Source organism: Vanacampus margaritifer, chromosome 1 (genome assembly GCF_051991255.1).
Source record: "Vanacampus margaritifer isolate UIUO_Vmar chromosome 1, RoL_Vmar_1.0, whole genome shotgun sequence".
Classification (NCBI taxonomy): Eukaryota; Metazoa; Chordata; class Actinopteri; order Syngnathiformes; family Syngnathidae; genus Vanacampus; species Vanacampus margaritifer.
The window spans coordinates 2,712,501-2,733,891 of NC_135432.1; the positions used below are offsets into that span (position 1 = coordinate 2,712,501).

A 21,391-nucleotide genomic window follows, 5' to 3' on the forward strand; every position below is an offset into this window, starting at 1 on the left:
GACTATATTGTAAACAAGTGCAGAAAAAAAAAAGGACGCTATTTTTTTAGGGTGATTTTTTTTTTTTTGGGGAGGATGGCTGCATGTTATTCACAGGATTTGACGGTAATCGTGGAAAATGTGGATTACTGGAAATTGGGGAATGTGAAAAATATTGTTTAAATGAGCTAATGTTGAAATTGGTTTTGAATTGGTCAGGAAATATGGAAAGTGCTGATGAAGATGTAAAATAAGTCTTCATTTGAGATTTTTGTCATGAAAATTATAGGATTTTGGGGAATGCGATCGTTACCACAATGTCCGGAATGAGCTGAACAATTTGAAGTTGGAAATGTGAGAAGTTGTAATATGTCTCCATGAATTTGGGGATTTAGTCCTAGAAAATGTGGAATACTGAAAAATTTGAGAAATAGTCGAGTGTGATTTTTCCTGAATGAGCTCAACTATTTGAATTTGGAATTGTTAAAATAAAATGTCTGTATTAATTTTTAAATAGATTTTTTTTTCCTTGTGTGGAAATGATGGGATTCAATCAGGATTGACAATTGTCTCCCTTTTTGTAAAAATCCATACCGTATTTGTGTCTGCGTAGTGAATGCCAAAAGCAGCTTTGTCTCTTCCAGAGAGTCAAAGAGTTCCTAATCGGGACCGCGTTGGAGTGCAAGCTGCAAGCCAGACACGACCTGCTTAAAGTGGCTGTGGAAAAAGGTAGCGCAAATGCATCATCAAGCCATCACCTGTACTGGCACTTCATCGCTTTTTGTTCCACCGTATCTTAGGGCAAACATCAAACAGACATCTGCCAAGGTAAGTACTGTACCGGTTAACCCTCGCTTATTGCGGGGGATTCGTTTCACACACATCCGCAAAAAATCCACGATTAACCGACCATTTAAAAAAAAAAAAAAAAAAAAAAAAAAAAAGTTCACGCTACTAAACACATTTAAACTCATTCAAATCGTCTTCAACATATGAAGAAATGTGATATAATTTACGATCTCATTAATAATGATAAAATGTCCAGCCTAACTAACTATGGCATTTCGTCTTTTGAAAGTCAGCAAGCTTAACGCTACCCTCCAATGTGAAATGTCCGATGGGCCGAGTGTATGCACACACCGGACACATCATTAGGTACACCTTCCATGCGCATCTCCTTGCTGCAAATGACACAGCAGCAAACGATGAGCATTTTTTTTTTTCAGGGATGTGCATAGAAATTAAATCTACTGGGATGTTGACAGTGGTAAAGACAAATTTGTATGATGTAAATAAAAATAAGAACAGTCCAAATTTGGACGATGATGAATGTTTGTTATATAAAGTACATACAGACGCTCCCCAACTTACGAACGAGTTACGTTCCGAGCGATCGTTCGTAAGGTGAATTTGTTCGTAAGTTGCTTCAGTGCTATATTTTGTATTATAATTTATGTTTAAAGAGAATACGTACAGTACTGTACTACGTATGTTAGAGAGAGAGAGCGAGAGACACACACAGTATGTACATGTACGTAATAAGATAAATAAAATGAAGTTTAACTTACTTTTGGAAAATGTACTCGATGCTTAAGGATTTGATGGAGGAGGAGGAGGAGGAAGAGGAGGATTTGATATCATGAGATTTTCTTCGTCGTCGCTGGAATGGGCTTCAAAAGTTACTTCCTCCTCCGTAACTTCAATGTAGGAAGAAGTTGAGGGTCGCGGAGAAGAAGATGAGGGTTGATGAGTATCTTCCTTGGAGGATTTACTAGAAACTGGCCGAAAGAAGCGATCTAACTACGATTGCACAGTTTTCTTCTTTTTTCATCATAAATGCTGCGGTAGCACTGTATGGCATCATTCAATTGATTTGCAACCTTTGTGCAACGTTCAATATTTGGGTCTTGCTGCTCGAAGAGTGCGATGGCTTTATCTATGAGCGACAGGCGTTTCTTCTTCTTCCTCCTCCTCGACACGTTGCTGAGCGTCCAATGCTGGGTGAGCTCTCACAGCGCCAAGCGTCGGTATTAGCGGCGGAAAGAAGCACTACAGTACTCGGAAAAAGGTGCGCAATAAAAAATCGAACTTACAGCATCTCTTTCCGAACATTTTTTGACATGCGCACATGCGCGCAGACATGTTCGTATGTACCGTTGTTCGTAACACGAATGTTCGTAAGTAGGGGAGCGTCTGTACTTGTGAATATGCAACGGTGTTGTTGATAATGGGATGAGGCAAGCATTTTATTTTTTTTTGTCTCTCTACAGACACAACGGGAAGTCTGCACGTGTTCGAAAAACTCCTTCCGGCAGCGCTTTGTTGCACAACCACAACCTTTTCAATGGTGACATGCTGTCCTTCATGCAGGTAATGACATTTAGCATTTCTATAAATACAATTAGACTTTGCGACATTAACAGTGTACGACTTGTTTAACTGGAAATTTGCTTTCCCGATCAAAACAACTCAACACAACTGCTAGCAACAAAAGTGAGTGAAAATGAGCCAAAAAAGTGCCCATTTTTCCCTCCCCGGTGTTATTTGGCTAATTAGCATTAGCAAGGATGCAGGCGTGTTCTCGCTCGGTCTCATCTCGGTCTGTAGTTGAACATGGCGGAAGCTTCTTCTGCAAACAAAAACCTTCTGCTTTCCGTTTGGTTGAGTACACAACCACTTCTTTATTTTCCTGGCGGGGGGGTAAATCATAAATACCGTATTCGAATTAATGAATGCCAAACTGAGAATCGACGACTTGTGCATGATTTTGTATTCCTTCACGTCGTGCAGGCGTCCGGTCAACAGATTCCACTTGTGGTGGAAAGTAGCATCCGCTTCATCAATCTTAACGGTGAGCCCGTCGACGGACTTTTGGGAGAGTCCGAAGTGCGCTTCTTTATTTGTGGTTCTTTTCCGCAGGCCTCCACCATGAAGGCATTTTTCGGGTGTCGGGCTCGCAGGTGGAAGTCAACAATTTGAGGGATGCGTTTGAGCGAGGTAGGAGTTTTCAGCTGTGTGGTGTTCATCAAGGGCTGGCTCGAGCTGCAAGATGTTTTTGTCACTTTGGGGAGAAATTGTCACGGTTGAGCGCTTCTTGTAAGCTAGCTCCTCCGTTCGCAGCCAAAAATTCAGTTTTGCTTCAGAGTCTGTACTTTTTTAAGTTGAATCCGTTTTTTTTTTTAAACAAGTATTTGCAAATCTACTTAAGGACACGGTGAGAGCGCTTTTGCCAGGTGTGTATTTATAGAAGGTCCAGGTAGGACCCAGCATCGTTGGTTTTGCTCCCCCTTTAGGAGAAGACCCTCTGGCCGAGGACAAATCTGATCTGGATTCTGTTGCTGGAGTGCTGAAGATGTATTTCCGAGATTTGAAGAATCCGCTCTTCCCCGTGGACAGCCTCAGTCGGCTGCTGGAGTGCGCCTGTGAGTGTGTCGTTTTGTTGTTCTCTTTGTTTGAAATGGTCACATGACATGTTTTTCACCTTGCTGAGGAGAATTCAAAATTCCACACATCATATTCTGCGTCAACATTTTCTATTATGGCAAATTTGCATTTTGACTCCTTCCACATTTCTTCACCCGTTTCAAACTATTCCAACTTCAACTTATTCACTCAATTCAAGTCATGTTAAGGAAATGCTAATAGAAAATAACCCCAAATAGGACTCCAGACTCGGGTCTATTATAGCGCTTTTCCACCGGACCGGTTCCACACCGAAGCGGCATTTTTTTTTTTGTCCCGTGAAGTCCGCGTCTGCATGGGACTTAATCGGGGCCGAGCGGTACAACGGTTACAACGGAACCATCTCGGATCGGAGGTGGTTCTGCAGCGCCAGTCGTCTGCGGCCGAACGGGGCTAATGAGTCACTGTCATCTGATTGGCTGACAGCAACGCTGTGGACCACGCCCATTTCCTTATTTTACGGAAGCAAGGCAAGAGGCGCCCGCCGGTCCTCCCCAAAGTCGTAAAAATACACTTTATGCAATAATGTTTTACGACAACGCTGAACTTTGGCTGCCACCCAGCTCGCTTCGGACTCGACCCCTCCTACATGTGGTGAGCCCATTGAAGGGGGACCCACATTGCCTTTTCGGACTATGCCCGGCCGGTGTCCCGGGCTTTCCCTTAGCGATAGGGTGAGAAGCTCGGTCATCCGGGAAGGACTCGCTGTAGAGCCGCTGCTCCTCCGCGTTGAGAGGAGCCAGTTGAAGTGGCTCGGGCATCTGGTTCAGATGCCTCCTGGGCGCCTCCCTGGAGAGGTGTTCCGGGCATGTCCCACCGGTGGGAGGCCCCGGGGACGACCCAAAACACGCTAGAGAGACTGTCTCTCGGCTGGCCAGGGAACGCCTTGAGATCCCATTGGAGGAGCTGGTCGAAGTGGCTGGGGAGAAGGAAGTCTGGGCTTCCCTGCTGCCCCCGCCACCCGACCTCGGATAAGCAGCAGAAGATGGATGGATGGAACAACGCAGAACTATATTTACAATTTAAAAGGTACTTGTGTATGGGTTTGTAATGATTGTGGTTTCAACAAAACGGCGAGTGCACGCCGCTCGCCTGGCCGCGTGTCCCCAGTCACTTGAATGAGAGCTCCAGCGGCAGTTAAATGAATGAGGCGGAGCTCTCCATTAAGAAATAGCATTGCCAGCCGGTCGCGAAATCAAGATCGCGATAGTTGTAATAAAATTGTAACTACGGTTCAATGTTTGTGCAACTTTGGCACTGCGGAAGCTTAGCTTAGCTTGGACAGTTCAAATGATCCCGCCCCCTTCCCGCCGCGCGCCAGCTCAAATGGAAATGCAATGGAGGCCGTGTAGCGTTGTTCCGTACAGCGTGGTAGCGTGTCGTGCGGGGCTAATGGAAAAGCGGCATAAGAGGAGCCCAGATTTCAAAGCAAACATGGTGAAGCAGCGTTAGGCTGTTATGCTGCACGTAAATGGAATGAGTTGCCAACAAAAGTAAAGTCAGCCTTGAGTAGAAATGCTTTTAAATTGAGGTTAAAAAATGTTTTGTTTTTTTGATGAAGGCATTTTAAAAATCTATTTCACTACATGGTCTTTTACTTTGTTTTTAAATGTCTTTAAATGTTTTGTTAGGTAAATTGTTGTCAATGTGTGTTCTTTTGGCAACTTTATTGATCTGCTTTTTTAAATATCTTTGGCTGTTTGTAAATGCTTTTAGTTGTGGTGGTTTTGGTTGTGTGAAGCACATTAGGTTGCCCTGTGTATGTATTTTGCAAAATAAATAAAGTTGCCGTACCTCTCTGATTATACATCCCCCAGATTCCTACATTTCCCACAATTCCTCATTCTCTTGTCGTGCTTGTTCACAATCACTTTTCCCTGTCAGACATCAAAAACGATGGCGAGAGAGCCGATCAGCTGAAAAGCGTCATCTCGTCCTTCCCCGAGCCGCTCATCATTGTCATGCGATACCTTTTTGCGTTTCTTCATCAGTGAGTGCAAACCTTTTCTTATCTCACGTTTACATGTTGACTTTCCAAAAGTTTCCCCCGTCGTGACAAGTGTTGCGATTTGCCCGACGTTCCCAGCGTGTCGCAATACAGCGACGAGAACATGATGCAGCCGTACAACCTGGCAGTGTGCTTCGGTCCCAGCCTGGTCCGAGGGGTTCAGGACCAGAATCGGGACCAGCAGGACGCCGTCACCCTGCAGCCGCAGATCAACGCGCTGGTCAAGAGCTTCATCGTCCAGCACGAGAGCATCTTTCCCGGTCAGGCCGAGGTGCCGGGTCCCGTGTACGAGAAGTGCATGACGCTGGAACAAGATGACGGGTGAGAGAAAATCACACACTTCCATTTTTGGGTGTCAATGCTGAAGAGGATTATTGTTATGTTATTTATTGTGTGGCAAAAAATGCTTCCTTCTTTATATGAGGACAATGTTTGCTACATTTAAACACATGAACAGGAGATTTTAAAAACCTTTAAAAGTGAAGTACACAAAAATAATTTTTCAAAAAATGACTAAAAGAAAAAAAAAATAGAAATGTTTCCAAGACCTCATCGAAGGAATGGGGGGGGGGGGGGGCACAGTTCTTAACCTGGATTTGAAAGCATTTACACTCGGGGCTGATTTCACTTCTATTGGCAGCGTATTCCATTTGAATGCAGCATTACAGCTAATTGCCACTTCACCATGTTTGCTTTGAACTCTGGGCTCTGCTAATTGATCAAAGTCTGCAGACCTGAGAGTCCTACTAGGTCCATACCAAGTCCGTATGTGGTACATTCGTAGATGATCTCAAGAGTTGGGTAAAAAATAATAAAAAAAATGTTCAATTAAATGACTAACCCACGTCACAACAAAATTTTTTGTGAATTATTCATTAAATTATTAAAAAATATATATATATTTTTTTAGGTGATTCATTTGCCCCATTTTGTGGGGTTAAATGAATAACACAAAATTATTTTTATTTATTTATTTATTACAACAGCATTACCGCATGTATTTTTTTAGGGGGGGTCAATATTTAAAAAAAATTGTTTGTTTTGTTTTTGGGGGGGTGGTACCCATTTACCCCCTCCACCTTTTTGTGGACAATGCATATTGAATTTTTATTAGCTTTTTTTTTGGGGGGGTGTGTGCGCTAATGTTTGCTATTCGCAGGCTGGTCGGGTTTCTATATAATGAGGGGATTTTTTTTCTTTTTAGAATGTGGGAACAAACGGCAAGCCAAATGTCATGTTTGCACAGCCCAGAAACAAGAGGAAGCAAACACAGAAACATGTTGAGGTTTTTTTGTTTGTTTTTCATGCTTGTTCCCCCCCCCCCCCCCCCCCCCCAGTGAGCCAAATGTGGAGGAAGCGGACGGCGAGGCAGAGAACTGCAAAATTGGTGAGCTCATTTGATTTGAACCTCTTTTTCTCTCTTTCACCAAGAAATACAAATTGCCAATCACAATTAGTATTCCGTTTCGTGAGAGATCATCCGACGTGATGAGGGAAATAAACATTTACCTCGAATGCATCAAAAATAAAATCTAGTGGGAAGCTATTATTGTATCGAAGAGCCAATCAGCGTTTGAGATGGCTTTATTTTCAGTTTTAAGCTTCCTTTTACACACGCAATTATGACTCTATTGGCAATTTTTTTTTATCATCGAATAGCCAGTCTGTATTTTTGAAACCCGCACTGAACGGATGATCTGATTTGCGACAGAAGTGGAAGCGGGACATCCGGTCAATCGCAGCAACTCGGCTACAGGAGCCCTGCAGAAAAACAGCGACGCTTCCCAAAGTGGCCTGGCGGACCACCGCAGGTCTGCGTCGGGACCAGCCGGGAGCAGCGTGCCCACGGGCGGGGCAAAGGTCATCCTCCAGATTCCCACCGGGCCCCAGTGCCGGACCAGGAGGATGCACTCTCCTGGTTTTGCACGCAGAGAGTGAGTAGCAACATATCAAAGGACTCATACTGGCATGACAAACGTATTTTCGTCCTAGTTTGACTGTGAAACCCTCAAAATGTATGGGGTTCGGTTCCAGACCCTCCCTGGCAATAAGTGAAATCCAGAAAAAACGTTTTTGAAATACTCCCTAGGCATATTCTTACAGCACTGATGGCGCCTATTTTTTAAGGTCTTGAAACACACTTTAAAATATTCCAAACACGTTCAAAAACATTTTATCGAGAGCAAGACAAAAAAATGGTGTTAAGTGATCAGTGTACAATAAACAACCCCCCCCCCCAAAAAAAAAAATAATAATCACGACAGCTGTTTGGTTCTGCTGCTGTAAAACGCAGGATGATAGATGACTTGGCAATTCCGAAAAAATGAGGCAGAGCTTGAAGTGCTTCGTTTTCTCTTTCAAATCTACAGTGTTAAGCATAATAGTGGCTGAAAGTGGAACTGCATCCCAAAATAAAGAATTGTATGAACAAACATCTTCAAAATAGTTGGACTGCCAACTCCGAGAACTCGCAATTGAGGCAGATTTGCTGTAAGAGCCTTTTTAAAATAAAGTAATGTACTGTATTTCTGATCATCTGATGGGTATAATAATAAACCCCAACTCTCACCCGCCACCTTTTTCCTCTTCCAGACAGATGAACGCTTGCCCCGAGGATGTCATCAAAGTCGATAAGGTTTGTGCTCCTTCGCCTTCTTCGCCCTCTAAAATAGAACAATCCCAAATGCTTCTTGTGGCTTTTCTCAAGGCGAGAGTTTCATTTTGTAAATCATCTTTCCGCATTGCATTCAATTGAAATGCCATTAATACGTTCTGTCCCCCAAAAACACCCGGAGAAAAATTTGCATTCATCTAAATGGACTTTTCAAAGTCAAGAATTGCCAAATTGCTTATTGCTAAGTGAGCCGATGGACTTGAAATTGGGCGGATGTGTCACGCCAAAACATCTCTAATGCAAATTTCAACTCCATTTTGAATTAAACAGTAGTGAACTACACTCAGAAATATAAACACACACACAAAGCCTCTTGATTTATTACAGCACTATTAATTGGTTTGTCAGGAATTGTTTGCGATTTAGTTCCAACTTTTACATTTTTTTTTTTTATTATTTCACCACACAAGTTGAAATTCCTATCTAAAAGTAAAAATGTCACCTCCGATTGAACTGTCAATGTGTTAATTTGTGGAAGTAACAAATAAGCGGAACCTTGAGCTGAATGAAGTGAAAATCACACAATATTCTCGCGCCTCTTTTTTCCCAGGAGGTGTGTCGCCAGATGGACTCTGTCTTCAAAGAGCTCGTCTCCAAGCACACGCCGCAGGAGCCCTCCTCTTCCTCGTCTTCCTCCTTTGCAGGCGCCCCAAAGGAAAGGAGGGCTTGAGGGAGCGGAACTTTGGGGGGGTGGGGGCGGGGGGGAGGTTGGGTGGTCATTGGAATCAGGGCACATGATTATACTAAATGAATTTGCAAAACATTAAAGCTGTGAAAATGACTTGTAAAAAAAAAAATATACACATATTTTGAAATATTGGATCAATGCACAAGTGCTTTCACACAAAACTTATTTCGCAATCTTCGCATGACATCTTGAACATGTTCAATAATATCCACCCCCACCCAAGTTTTACATACTGACCTCCAATTTACAGACGCACAGCATCAGACGCTCCCCCGGTTGAAAAAATATAATTGACGAGTATCACTTCTAAATGGTAATCTTATGTACAGGATTTATTAAAAAAAAAAAAAAACATGCATATCATTTAAAGAGATTGGAAAAGTCCTGAATATTTTTTTTATGAAAATGAAACTTGCCCATCAAAAACCTAACTTGGCCTGCCCGTGGCGACGGGTCTGAAGGCAAAGGATGAAGTCATAATTAGTCCATTTTTACATGGAAAACTCGAAGGCAGCCTGTAACTATAAAGCCATCACGGAGATCTTCTCCAAGTGGTTTTGGCGGGAAGATTCGGCGTCCGATGTCAAGTGGATTGAAGAGCGCTTTAAATAAGGGCTAAATGCTACCACCTGGTGGACACATGGAACAATTTGTGCTTTCGACACCATGTGGTGCTAAAACCGCTTTCCAATGTACAGTAAAGTGATTTAAAAATGTTTTACCATAACGTATAAAAGTATATATAAAACCAAATTAGGGTACCACTGGTTCATTAGAGTAATGAATGGATGGACATTGTTACCGAGAATAAATTCAATAAATAAAACAATTGGTTGAGTAATATAAAAAAATATATACAATTAACTTAGCAAATGCAGGTTTTTATTTTTAAAAAATACCTATTTTTTTATATTTAATTTAATATATTAGCATTTAGCCATTTTTCCTAAAATTATTTGTAAATTTATGCATTTGTATTTTTTTATTCAATCATATCAATTATACAATTGGTTTGTTGAGTCATTGTAAATGTTAGTAAAAAATATATATTTTAAATTAAATGATTGGTTAGTTCTCAACTCAGTTTTACGACTGAACACTCTAAAAACCACTGCAACTGGGGGCAAGAATTAAAATGATCGAACATAGAAAAATCTAAACATCAAAATGAAAAAAATTACGAAAAGAAACATTATTTTATAATCATTTTAAACTTTTTTACACATACATTTGTACTAGTTTCCTTCCCATCTCGTTTTCAAATTCAAATACGATCCTGGCCTTGAGCCTAAATTTTCCCACCGGCCCGCTTTAACATATTGAAATAACTACGCCATCATCGGCCAATCAGCGTCCTTCTTACACGTTGGTCGCTTCTAAATAGACAAAAACAAGCAGCACCGCAATTGGTTGATGGTGTGCACACGCTCCAACTCCTGCTTGGAACACGCACGCCAGTGAAGGTTGCAAATTGGGCTCAAGGGTGGACTTCCGACTTGTAGCCAAGTGTGGCGTCCGGATGGAGTCGAGCTTGTGGCTCGGCAAAAGGCGCTACCGAGCCGCGCTCACCGGCTGGACCTTCAACTGGACCCGAGTCGATAAGAAGAACCGGCAGGATCAAACAAGTACGCAGCATTTTCACTTCTTTTTTTTTTTTTTTACTCTCTACTCGCGTACACACAATACAGCATCTCATGTTCTGAAATCGTCCATAACCAAAGCCTGTACTGTTTGTGACTTAAACAAGTTGATGCTTTTTTTTTTTGTCTTGACACGTAAAATGCCATTTCTGTAAATTAGTTGACGTGTGTATCGCGAGACTTGATACTTTTTTTTCCCTTCGATAATTTGATCATTTTACTACTTAAAATGTGGACTAACAAAAAAAAGGTGGGAAAGTTTTTAATGTGGATGTACAGAATTTTGTGAATCTTTGACAATTGAGACATTTGATTTTAGAAAGGTTTAAAAAAGTGGATACATTCAAATTAATAAATCTTAGTGCAGAATGAAAACAACACAGTAATAAAAAAAAAATGTTTGAAACAGTAACTACAAAATACGTATAGCACTTCTCACAGAGAGGACCTAGTATTTCCATAGTAAAAAAATAAATTTATTAAAATACCAAGCATTGTACAGTTAATGTACACAAACAAATCAAACTGAAACAAGAAATCATAATGAAGTCTTTCTGTATTTGCTATAACAACACCCATGTGTTTTCAAGATCTGGTTTAAAAAAAAAAGAAGAAAAGTCCACAGATTAAAATGCAATTGAATTTTAGTTGAGTTATTCTGTACTTTTCATCTGCTGTGAGGGACAGTTAATCAAAAGTTGACAGTACTGCGGATGTAGCAAGGGGGAGGCCACCAGTTCTTTGTGATGAGATGACAGACGGACTTTGAAGTTTTTGGAGGTGCAAAAAGCAGCGACAAGCTTCCATAACAGCACGCGCGCGCATGCGCACATACTGTCAATTGTTAACCACAACATGTGGTGTCAATGTTGTGTCATTGTGAGCAATTGGAGGAAGAGCGGCAAACACGCACAACCGGTTCAACAGCATCAACGAGCCCAACTGTGACAGATGATCTAACTGTGGTGTCAGGTGTTGAACCCGCTGTCAACGCCGTTCAAATAGAGTATTCGGCTTGAAGGTTTTGCGCGAGGAATGGGGAAAAACATGTCAAGAAAAGCCTACTAGAGCAACCTCATTCGCTGGCTCATGTGCACACTTTTGCAATCACATCACTCAGTTGTTAATTTTACTTCCCCTCTTGAAAAAAAATGGTTTTTTGCTTTGCACAGGTTATAGGATTTACTTAGGTATTTTTTTTTCATTTTTTATACCACAAAGGGGTGTGTAGACTTTTTATATCTCTTTCATCACCACAGAATCACTTTTGACTTTTCATGCTAAGCTAAGTGCTGACGATCAAATGAACTCGGTGTCTTCTTTGTGCCTTGAATGGGGAAAAAAAAAAGGCAGATCGTTGACTAGATGGTTGACTTTCTCGTGTTTCATGACGCCGCTTGTTTGGTTTTCAGTTTCGGTGGCGGTGGCGGATGTCATCGGTGTGGAGGAGGGGCGAGTTAGCATCCTCCCTCGCAAGTGGGTAGAGGACTCTGACAAGGACTTCACTGGTGAGTCATCAAAAGATGGTTTATCTGCCGAATGCCTTTCAACACTTGGCAGTGTGAAACGTTTGCTCGAACACAAAGCTATTATTCCGCCATCTAGTGGAAACAGCATGTAACTGTTCTGATGGTCACTAGACGCCGCTCGCATAAATCGATGAAGCATTTTCGTTTTCATGTCATTTCCCTTCCAGTGTTCTACGTGAAGCGGGTGAGCAGCGGGAGCGCCCGAGGGTTGCTATGGCGACTGGGTCAGACCCAGTTTAGCTGTCCCAGTCGGGTCCTGAGAGAGCAGTGGACCAAACACCTGCGAGCTGCTCTCAAAACTCATTGTAAGGAGTCACGTCGAAGGCTTGAAAATGAAACGTGCTCATCATGCCCATCCTCTTTCAGGTCCTTTGCGTCCCAGCAGATTGTTGGTCTTTATCAATCCGTTTGGAGGTAAGAAGAAAGGACGGCACATCTACGACTCTCTGGCCGCGCCTCTCTTTGAGCTGGCTGGAATCAGCTGTCACGTTATCGGTAGGAAAACACAACAGACGGATTTATTTAGAGATACCCTCGTAAATAACCGTAATTATACCTTACCGGAGTATTGATTGTACTGTATTTTATTTTGAAAGTTGCTTTGTAAATCACCACTTCCGGTTTTGGGCTATAGCTTTTGTTTTGAAAAAACACTTCCACTAAAGTAGCTTGATAGTTTTGTATTGGTGGCCCTGCTGAAGTGGCAAAAAGTACATTTTGTTTAATAGGTTGTTTATTAATACGTAGCACTTAGCACATGTACACATTTTGATTACAGTGGCGGGGCGAGATTTTTTATAAATGGGTGGGGGGGGGGCAAGGATACTTAGTATACATAGCCAAAGATTATGCCAAATACTTTTGTTTTATTAACAATTAATTTCAAACAGAGTCTCTAAATTTTGAAATATATTTAAAATGTAATCCGTCACAGTTACAAGTAACCTGCTAAAAAATGTAGTTAGTGATGTAATCCAAGTACCATAATATTAAAGTAATGTAAATTGATTACTTTTGGATTACTCCAATATTGAGTATGCTCAGTAGATAGATAGATAGATAGTCTGTTTAAATAGTGAATTGGTGGGAGGAAGATTTGTAGGTGTTGAAGATGTAACTCACATTGTGGTTGTAGGCTAGCGGGCTAGCTAGCAAGAAGCTACAGCGCGTAGCATGCCGGTGGACGCTCAGCTCGAACTTTCGCTCCGAGTAAGTTCCAGCGAATACCGCATTTCCTCCTCCCGTCCGTGAAGCTTTTTCAAACTGCCCGCATGTGGAGGACACGACTAGTCAGTTCGTTCGTTCCCACCTCCCCGTCATGTAGCAACAGTCCCACTCGCGCTCTGTCTCGCTCTGTCCTTTTCTCTCTCTCTCTCTCGCTCTCTCGCTCTCGCTCATTTTCGCACTCTCTCTCATTGTAGCAATTGTAATCCCTCAAAGTAATCTCCATTTTTAATAAATGTACCTGTAATCTGATTACATTTTTTTTCCTGTAACTAACAGAATACATTTTTTAAAAAAAAATTGTAATCTGATTACGTAACAGCGGTACATGTATTCCGTTACTCCCCAAGCCTGTTTATAGCACACAGGAGATTTTTGCTCAAAATGTACAATATTTGAACAATAAACAATTAACATTATTTAAAATGAATGAAATTTGCAATTCGTTTGAAATTTGTTTCATTTAAGGAGCAGGTCATATTTTCTTGTTTAATTTTCCACACACTCTATGAAAAAATAATATAATATAATATATTATATTATATATAAATATTTGTTACTCCTAGCACTTAATTTACAACCACATAATGTTACTAATGTTATTATTTAATAATAATGTTATTAAATCTTGCTATTAAACCCCCCACTTCTAGACTAAAAACGTTAGGGTATATATTGTATACTAAGTGAGTAAGTGCTAAGCTGTATTCTTCAAGCTATTTTGTGTGTGATTTTGAAATCTATGCTTTTAATTTGGAAGGCCGCTCCGTACTAATGTTTCCTTTTTCACGTCTTCGTTTGTCATTCAGCTCATGGATTTATTTTTAGCTTGTGCAAAACAACTTTAACTTATTGATGTCCGTTCAAAACAATCTATTCGAATATCAAATCTTTTAAACAGTCACTCACATCTCACGGGGAAGCCAACATGACATTGCTAAAAACGTGTCATCGTGATGCACTGATCTTGTGTGTCTTGTGAGATTCTTCTTCTCCAGACTCCTATTGAGGTGGATTACAACATATTATGGTACAGAGAGCCACCTACTGTGCAGGAGGGGCATAGCAACTAGTAGGCGTCTGATTGAAAAAAAATGGTTGCTGGTGCTTGTCAAGACAAATCTTGAACTTACATAAATGAGTATGACTGATTTTAAGATCTTGTATTACGGTATTTATATTCTGATGTCATGCTTTATTCTTATATTTAGTAACAGAGCGAGCCAACCAAGCCCGAGACCACCTCCTCAAGAAAGATCTCACCGGCTTTGACGGGTATGTCTGTGTGTGTATCAAGGTTATAATAGTTTAGATTTAAAATTTAAAAATAGTTTAGTTAAAATTTTCATTATAGTTAGTTTTTTAAATTTCTTTTTGATTTTTTTTTTTAATTCAGTTGTAATTATTTTTCAGAGCAGGTTTGGTAGTTGTTATTTGTTTTAGGTGTTTTTTTTGGAGGGGGGGGTGTTTTGTTGTAGTTTAGCTATTATTATTATTTTATTTCGTCTGCGTGTGTGTATATCAAGGTTATAATAGTTTTTCATTATAGTCATTTATTTTTATTTATTTAATTTGTTATTCAGTTAGTTTTTATTATTTTTCAGAGTATGTTTGGTCGTTTTTGGAGGGGGGAATGTTTTGTTGTAGTTTAGTTATTATTAGTTGTTGTTTTTTTATTTCGGGATGTTTGTGTGTGTATCAAGGTTATAATAGTTTAGAAATTTTCATTATAGTTAGTTTTTTTAATTTCTTTTTGATTTTTTTTTTAAAATTCAGTTAGTTTTAATTATTTTTCAGAGCAGGTTTGGTAGTTTTAGGTGTTTTTTTGGAGGGGGGGGTGTTTTGTTGTAGTTTAGTTATTATTATTATTTTATTTCGTGTGTGTGTGTATCAAGGTTATAATAGTTTTTCATTATAGTTATTTATTTTTATTTATTTAATTTGTTATTCAGTTAGTTTTTATTATTTTTCAGAGTATGTTTGGTCGTTTGTAGTTTAGTTATTATTAGTTGTTGTTTTTTTATTTCGGGATGTTTGTGTGTGTATCAAGGTTATAATAGTTTAGAAATTTTCATTATAGTTAGTTTTTTTAATTTCTTTTTGATTTTTTTTTTTTAATTCAGTTAGTTTTAATTATTTTTCAGAGCAGGTTTGGTAGTTGTTATTTGTTTTAGGTGTTTTTTTTGGAGGGGGGGGTGTTTTGTTGTAGTTTAGCTATTATTATTATTTTATTTCGTCTGTGTGTGTGTATATCAAGGTTATAATAGTTTTTCATTATAGTCATTTATTTTTATTTATTTAATTTGTTATTCAGTTAGTTTTTATTATTTTTCAGAGTATGTTTGGTCGTTTTTGGAGGGGGGAATGTTTTGTTGTAGTTTAGTTATTATTAGTTGTTGTTTTTTTATTTCGGGATGTTTGTGTGTGTATCAAGGTTATAATAGTTTAGAAATTTTCATTATAGTTAGTTTTTTTAATTTCTTTTTGATTTTTTTTTTTTAAATTCAGTTAGTTTAACTATTTTTCAGAGCAGGTTTGGTAGTTGTTATTTGTTTTAGGTGTTTTTTTGGAGGGGGGGGGGGTGTTTTGTTGTAGTTTAGTTATTATTTTGTTTGGTGTGTGTGTGTGTGTGTGTTTCTGACAGTGTGGTGAGCGTCGGTGGCGACGGCATGTTCAGTGAGGTGCTCCACGGCGTGATTGGCCGCACGCAACAGGAGGCGGGCCTGTGCGAGAACGAGCCGTCTGCTGTGTTGCAAGCGTGTCCGCTCCACATCGGCATCATCCCGGCAGGTCAGCGCCAAACACGAAAGCCGCTCACACGCTCAGTGTGTCATTTCTTCTTCTTCTTCTTCTTCTTCTTCTTCCTTCTTCTTCATTGTGTATTTATTTATTTTCCCCGCAGGCTCCACAGACTGCGTGTGCTACGCCACCGTGGGAGCGATCGATCCCGTCACTTCAGCTTTGCACATCATCATCGGTAAAGAAAAAATCAAAACACTTTTCCACACTTCCTCTCCATTAGGATCGATAGCAAAAAAAAAATTGGGCTGAGTTGAATGCTTATAACAGTTTGCAGGACAAAATGGGGGACTCTTTTAGAAATTTTAATTCAATTTTAAATTAAAAATTTGCATTTTAATAAAATTTTTATTAATCAATTACTTTGTAATTAGAAATTACATTTTTAGATAATTAATATTTTAATATTTTTTTATTTTTAATGTAATTTTAATCAAAATTTTCATTAGATTCTCTAGAAACATTAGTAAGCGATATTTTGGGCTGTAGCGCAATGAAGCTCACTGTTGAAGGACGAGCCTAAATTCCCTCAGATCCTGCCGTGCCATTAGAAACAGATGAACCCGTTGCCTCTTCTTTAAAAAAAAAAAAAAAAGTAAAGCACTGGCTTTTCAATGAAATGGTGACAAATCTTTCTGGCTGAGCTGTGGCCCACTTTGCATCCAAACTGGCGGGAAAAGCCATCACGCTACTTCCTGTTTTTTTTTCTTTTTAGCAACCAACACCAAATACGGGCAAGTTTGCAACGTATGTTAATAAATAATAAATATTTTTATTTTGTTTTTTATTTTTGTATTTATATCTTTTTTAAATTTATTTATTTACATATAAATATATATAATTATCGTCCCTGCGGCCATGAAAACCAAGTGTAGTGCGTGAGCACCTTAAAACTGCAAATTGGCAATTCAGGGAAGAGCTTGTGTAAGACGATGACTAAATGTGTATTTGATGACACCAAAGGAAAATGATCGACCCCTTTTTTTTTTTCCCGTTTTCCTTTTGTTTTGTTTCACTGTTAGAGATTCAACAAAGCGTGACGCCGAGATTGTGTGGTTGTGTTTGCAGGCGACTCTCAGCCCTTGGACGTGTGCTCGGTGCATCACGCCAGCACGCTGGTGCGCTATTCGGTGTCCTTGCTGGGTTACGGCTTCTACGGGGACGTGCTGGCCCAGAGCGAAAAGAACCGCTGGATGGGACCGCTCAGATACGACTATGCCGGTATGAGCCCACCGAAGAGTATGTGAGCCCTTTGGCATGGCCTGCACTTTGACCTCGGGCTAAGATTCTCATTAAGCAGGACGACCTCGTAACAGAAAGTAGCAAATGTAAAAAAAAACTTTAAAATAAAATAATAAAAAATAAAATAAAATAAAAAATTTAAATAAAAGGAAGTAGCAAAAGTGCTAAAGCTTTCTCTATTTTTAGGGAGATTAGTGCTGAACTTAACCGGTATTGACAATTTATTGACTATATGACAATTTGACAACAAGCAATATTTCTAGAGAATGTAAAACAAATGTGTGTGGTTATCGTTTGAGCGGACTGAGCTTGTGGATGGTTGTATTGTCGGTGTCGGTGCCGGTCATTCCGAAGGCTTCACATCCTTTTTCTTACCACTTTATGCGGTGTGACTGACGTAAGGGTGTTTTGTGCGTGCAGGCGCGCTGGTGTATCTGAGCAACAGAAGCTACGCGGGCGTGGTTCACTTCCTGCCGGCAGACCCGATGCTTTCCAGCCCCAGGGACAAGACGCGCTGCCTCTCAGGGTAGACAATTAGGAAGTGAAAATACATGATGAGAGAAGGGCTTCTTTTTAAAATGAGAATAAATGTAGTCCACGTTGGGGCCAGACTCGTTTGACATTTTTTAGGTCGTGCCAGAATTTCAACATTTGGCGGAATGAAATTTCAATAGGAAAGTAATCAAAAGGTTGTATAATACGACCACACATATATATATATATATATATATATATATATATATATATATATATATATGCAGTTAAATTAATTAATTAATTAATTAATCACATCTTTGAATTTTGATTAATCAGGATTAATTACTTTATAAAAAAATGGCTTTTTTATCAATATGTTTTTCCCGCCAAATTTGAAGAGCACCGGTTAAGTGTTAATTATTTTCAACATTTAACTCTTTGACTGCCAAAAACGTTAAATAACGTTTAGTAAAATCCTACAGAGGAGTGCCAAAGACGTTAAAAGACGTTTGTTTCAAAACAGAGGTGAAACTAACCATTTTATATTGTTGATTACTCAAAAACGGAATAAGGTAGAAACAAACTTTTTTTTCTGATGAAAGATGAGAGTCCAATCTTTCATTTGGTAGTATGTGTGTTTCCATAGTCCAAACACATAATTTTCTATGGACCTTGAAAGATCAGTCAAAATGCTTAAAATCGGCTGGCACTGGGGACAACCTGTTTCTGAAAACGTCTGGCAGTCAAAGAGTTAATATTATGAGGACGTCTTCAACATTTTTTGATCCACCTCACACGTTCATCCTCCTCTTTTTCTACTCAGTTAATTACTTGCATAATTTAAAATGGAAAAAAAATGACCCCAATGTATTGACATGAGCAAATATTCTAAATGCGATACGCAAACATTCATTAAATGCTTTACTTTAATGCATGAAATGATGTTTGTTGCTCAAACACAACCCGTGCTACCTTAAGCGTGGCTATCCGCTGTCACGCTAAAGGCTAATCTATGGTCAAAATTAATAGTGCGATTAATCTGCGTTCATTCATAGTTAAATTTTGATTAATGAGAGGTGGAGGGGGAGAGACAGTTTTTTTTTCTCTGAATATTATCCCCTCAAAAAAAATCTGGCCCTAAATTACCGCCTTTTTTTTTTTTTACAGTAATTTGTCATTTAACTTTATAACAGAGAGAAAAAACGGCAATTTTGTTATGTTGTAATGTGTAAAAAACTAACATTTTTGGTCGAGCCGTAGTCCTAATTACACATTTTTATTCACCACTAACTCTCATCACTCAATGTCCATCTGGCTCCTGCGCAATAATGTGTGCGTGCAGGTGCGATGTATGTTCCAGGAGCACAGAGAGGCTTTTCCCCCAGTCTTCAGGTTCAAGCTCACGATGCAGCTCGCACCTCAGCCAGATCAGCAATGACTCCGAAGGTAGCGCACACAAAGCATTTCTCAACGTGTCCCCATATTTTCCTCTCCATTTTTGTGTTTGTTGTAAGGATGAAATGGTGATGAAATTTGACGCTCTTAGCAAGTGAAATGTGTTCATCCCTCCGCTCCAGGTGACTGGGTGAGGGTGGAGGGCCGGTTCCGGTGCGTGTCCCTGACGAGCATGTCGTGCTCGTGTCCCAAAAGTCCTCTGGGCCTCTCGCCCTCGGCCCACCTGGCCGACGGGACGGGCGACCTCATCCTGGTTTGGGACTCGCACCCGCTGGGCTTCCTCAAGTACCTCTACAGGCACACCAGCTCGCAGGACCAGGTGACAAATGCGTTATTTGTCACACACGGATGCGCAATCGGGGCTAATTTGCTATATGAGACTTTTTTCCCCCTTCCCTGTTTGTGGTTAGTTTGACCTCCCGTTTGTGGACGTCCACCGTGTGAAGGCAATTCGCTTCTCGGTGGCCTCTGGCGAAGAAGAGGATGCGTACAAGGAGGCGGGAGAAGCCGGTCTAGCAGAAGAAGAGGAGGAGGAGGATGAGAGAGGATACGAGGAGGACGCAAGCAGGATCGGATCTCAGCAGCATCTGACCAACAAATGCGTGCAAGCTCCCAAAGCGACGTGCGGGCTCCTCTGCGCCGTCTGCTGCAGCAAAACTCCCACCAAGTCCGTGTGGAACTGCGACGGCGAGATTCTGCCCTTCACCGACATCCTCTGCAGGTGACGCCACTCATTTGCCTCATCAAGGGCCACGTTTGGTTCTTAAAACAGATTGAATGGGCCCTTTTATTTGTAGATTAAGGGGGAAAGTTGCTTCTATTTTTGGTATATTTTCTTTAAAGCATCTTTTGACTAACACTCTCTAAATGAAATGTATTATTATTTTAAGCCAGCCCAGTAAAAATGGACCTTTGTGTAATTATTCATGATTTTTTTTTTTTTTATCATTTTTACTTAATTTATTAGTAAATATTAAATAACAAATTATTTTTGAATAAAATTGGAATATATATGTAAAACTTTATTTAAAAAACATAATTAGTAGTTTGATACCTGATTTGATTATAACTTCAATAAAATGTGTATGTAACAGTTTAATGAATTAATTTTTATATATATACCTAATTTAATTTTGATTATGCAATAAAATAAAATGCTTACATAATATTGTTTATTTAAGTAAAACCAAGTTTTGTTTTGTACTTAATTGACTTTGTACTTAACATTGACTGTTTTAAAAGACATTTATTTTTAGCAGAACCTACGGTCCCCCCTCTTAGATGTTTTTTTATAACTAAAAAATAAAATTAATAAATTCTTCCCTACTTGTAGCCCTTTGACATCTTGCGATGTAAAGGGCATTATAAATAAAATGCATTATTATTATTTATTTAACTTTAATTATTCAATGAAAGGTTTATGTAAAATTGTGCATTTCAGTATTCAAAAAGTGTGTATATACAATTAATTGTAATTAATTAATTTGAACTTTCACACTAAATTTCAATGTAATTACTCAAATTGAATGTGGATGTAAAATTGTTCATTTCAGGAATAAAGTAATCAATTTAGTCTGAAATTGGTTATTTTGATAAGAATTAAAAATATATATATTTGCGATTCATTTAATTATTATTTGATGAAATTAATGGCAAACAATATTTAGGAGAAGAAGCATATAAATTTAAATTGCTGTACTTTCCATTCATCACGAGCTGGAGCTGCAATCACTCAATTGGTAATCTGGTGGTTTGCCACTCCTGGTGTACGATCAGGTTTCAGCATGTTCTTGTGTCGTCCATCAGGATTCACGGGCAGCTGGTGCGACTTTACGCCAGGGGCATTGAAGATACGGCGGCCGCGCAACCAGGAACGGGCCAAATGTGAAAGTCCAAAAGAAGAAAAGAGCCCTCCATCTTTGGGGATCTTGCCAAATGTTGTTTTTAATCATCCACGGGAAGGAAATCAATAAACTATTTATTTTTATATCCATTCATACACTTTCCATAGCATTTGTCCTTATTTGGGTGACGGGTGAACTGCAATATATCCCAGCTGACTTTGGCTGGCAGCCAATATAGTGCCTTGCCTGAAAAAAAAAAAATCAAATGCCTTCTAAAAAAAAAAAGAAAGAAAAGTCAGTCCCTGCCTTTCATAAATGAAATGTCAGGGCACGCTGACAAGCGATGGGCCGGTCGCCAGCACACAATCAA

At 39.6% G+C, this 21,391-nt stretch overlaps 2 protein-coding genes across 2 annotated transcripts in view; both read left to right on the forward strand.

The window, feature by feature from the left end:
* The window catches only part of LOC144037466 (rho GTPase-activating protein 4-like), a 17,417-nt gene extending 8,608 nt beyond the window's left edge, over nt 1-8,809 (forward strand). Inside the window, exons 11-22 of the mRNA XM_077548994.1 lie at nt 624-708; nt 780-807; nt 2,250-2,349; nt 2,770-2,830; nt 2,899-2,976; nt 3,273-3,401; nt 5,326-5,431; nt 5,528-5,770; nt 6,787-6,836; nt 7,161-7,383; nt 8,042-8,084; nt 8,674-8,809. Of these exons, the coding sequence (XP_077405120.1) occupies nt 624-708; nt 780-807; nt 2,250-2,349; nt 2,770-2,830; nt 2,899-2,976; nt 3,273-3,401; nt 5,326-5,431; nt 5,528-5,770; nt 6,787-6,836; nt 7,161-7,383; nt 8,042-8,084; nt 8,674-8,793 (1,266 nt within the window). The 3' untranslated portion in view covers nt 8,794-8,809. The remainder of the gene's footprint in view (nt 1-623; nt 709-779; nt 808-2,249; nt 2,350-2,769; nt 2,831-2,898; nt 2,977-3,272; nt 3,402-5,325; nt 5,432-5,527; nt 5,771-6,786; nt 6,837-7,160; nt 7,384-8,041; nt 8,085-8,673) is intronic.
* Nucleotides 8,810-9,976: 1,167 nt separating this feature from the next.
* On the forward strand, nt 9,977-21,174 carry LOC144039092 (ceramide kinase). The gene is made up of 13 exons (XM_077552053.1): nt 9,977-10,436; nt 11,864-11,959; nt 12,148-12,285; nt 12,347-12,475; nt 14,416-14,479; nt 15,849-15,994; nt 16,107-16,181; nt 17,072-17,224; nt 17,666-17,771; nt 19,065-19,168; nt 19,300-19,496; nt 19,588-19,898; nt 20,984-21,174. The coding sequence occupies exons 1-13, from the start codon at nt 10,331-10,333 to the stop codon at nt 21,063-21,065; spliced, it is 1,707 nt and encodes a 568-aa protein (XP_077408179.1). The 5' UTR covers nt 9,977-10,330; the 3' UTR covers nt 21,066-21,174.
* Nucleotides 21,175-21,391: the final 217 nt, after the last annotated feature.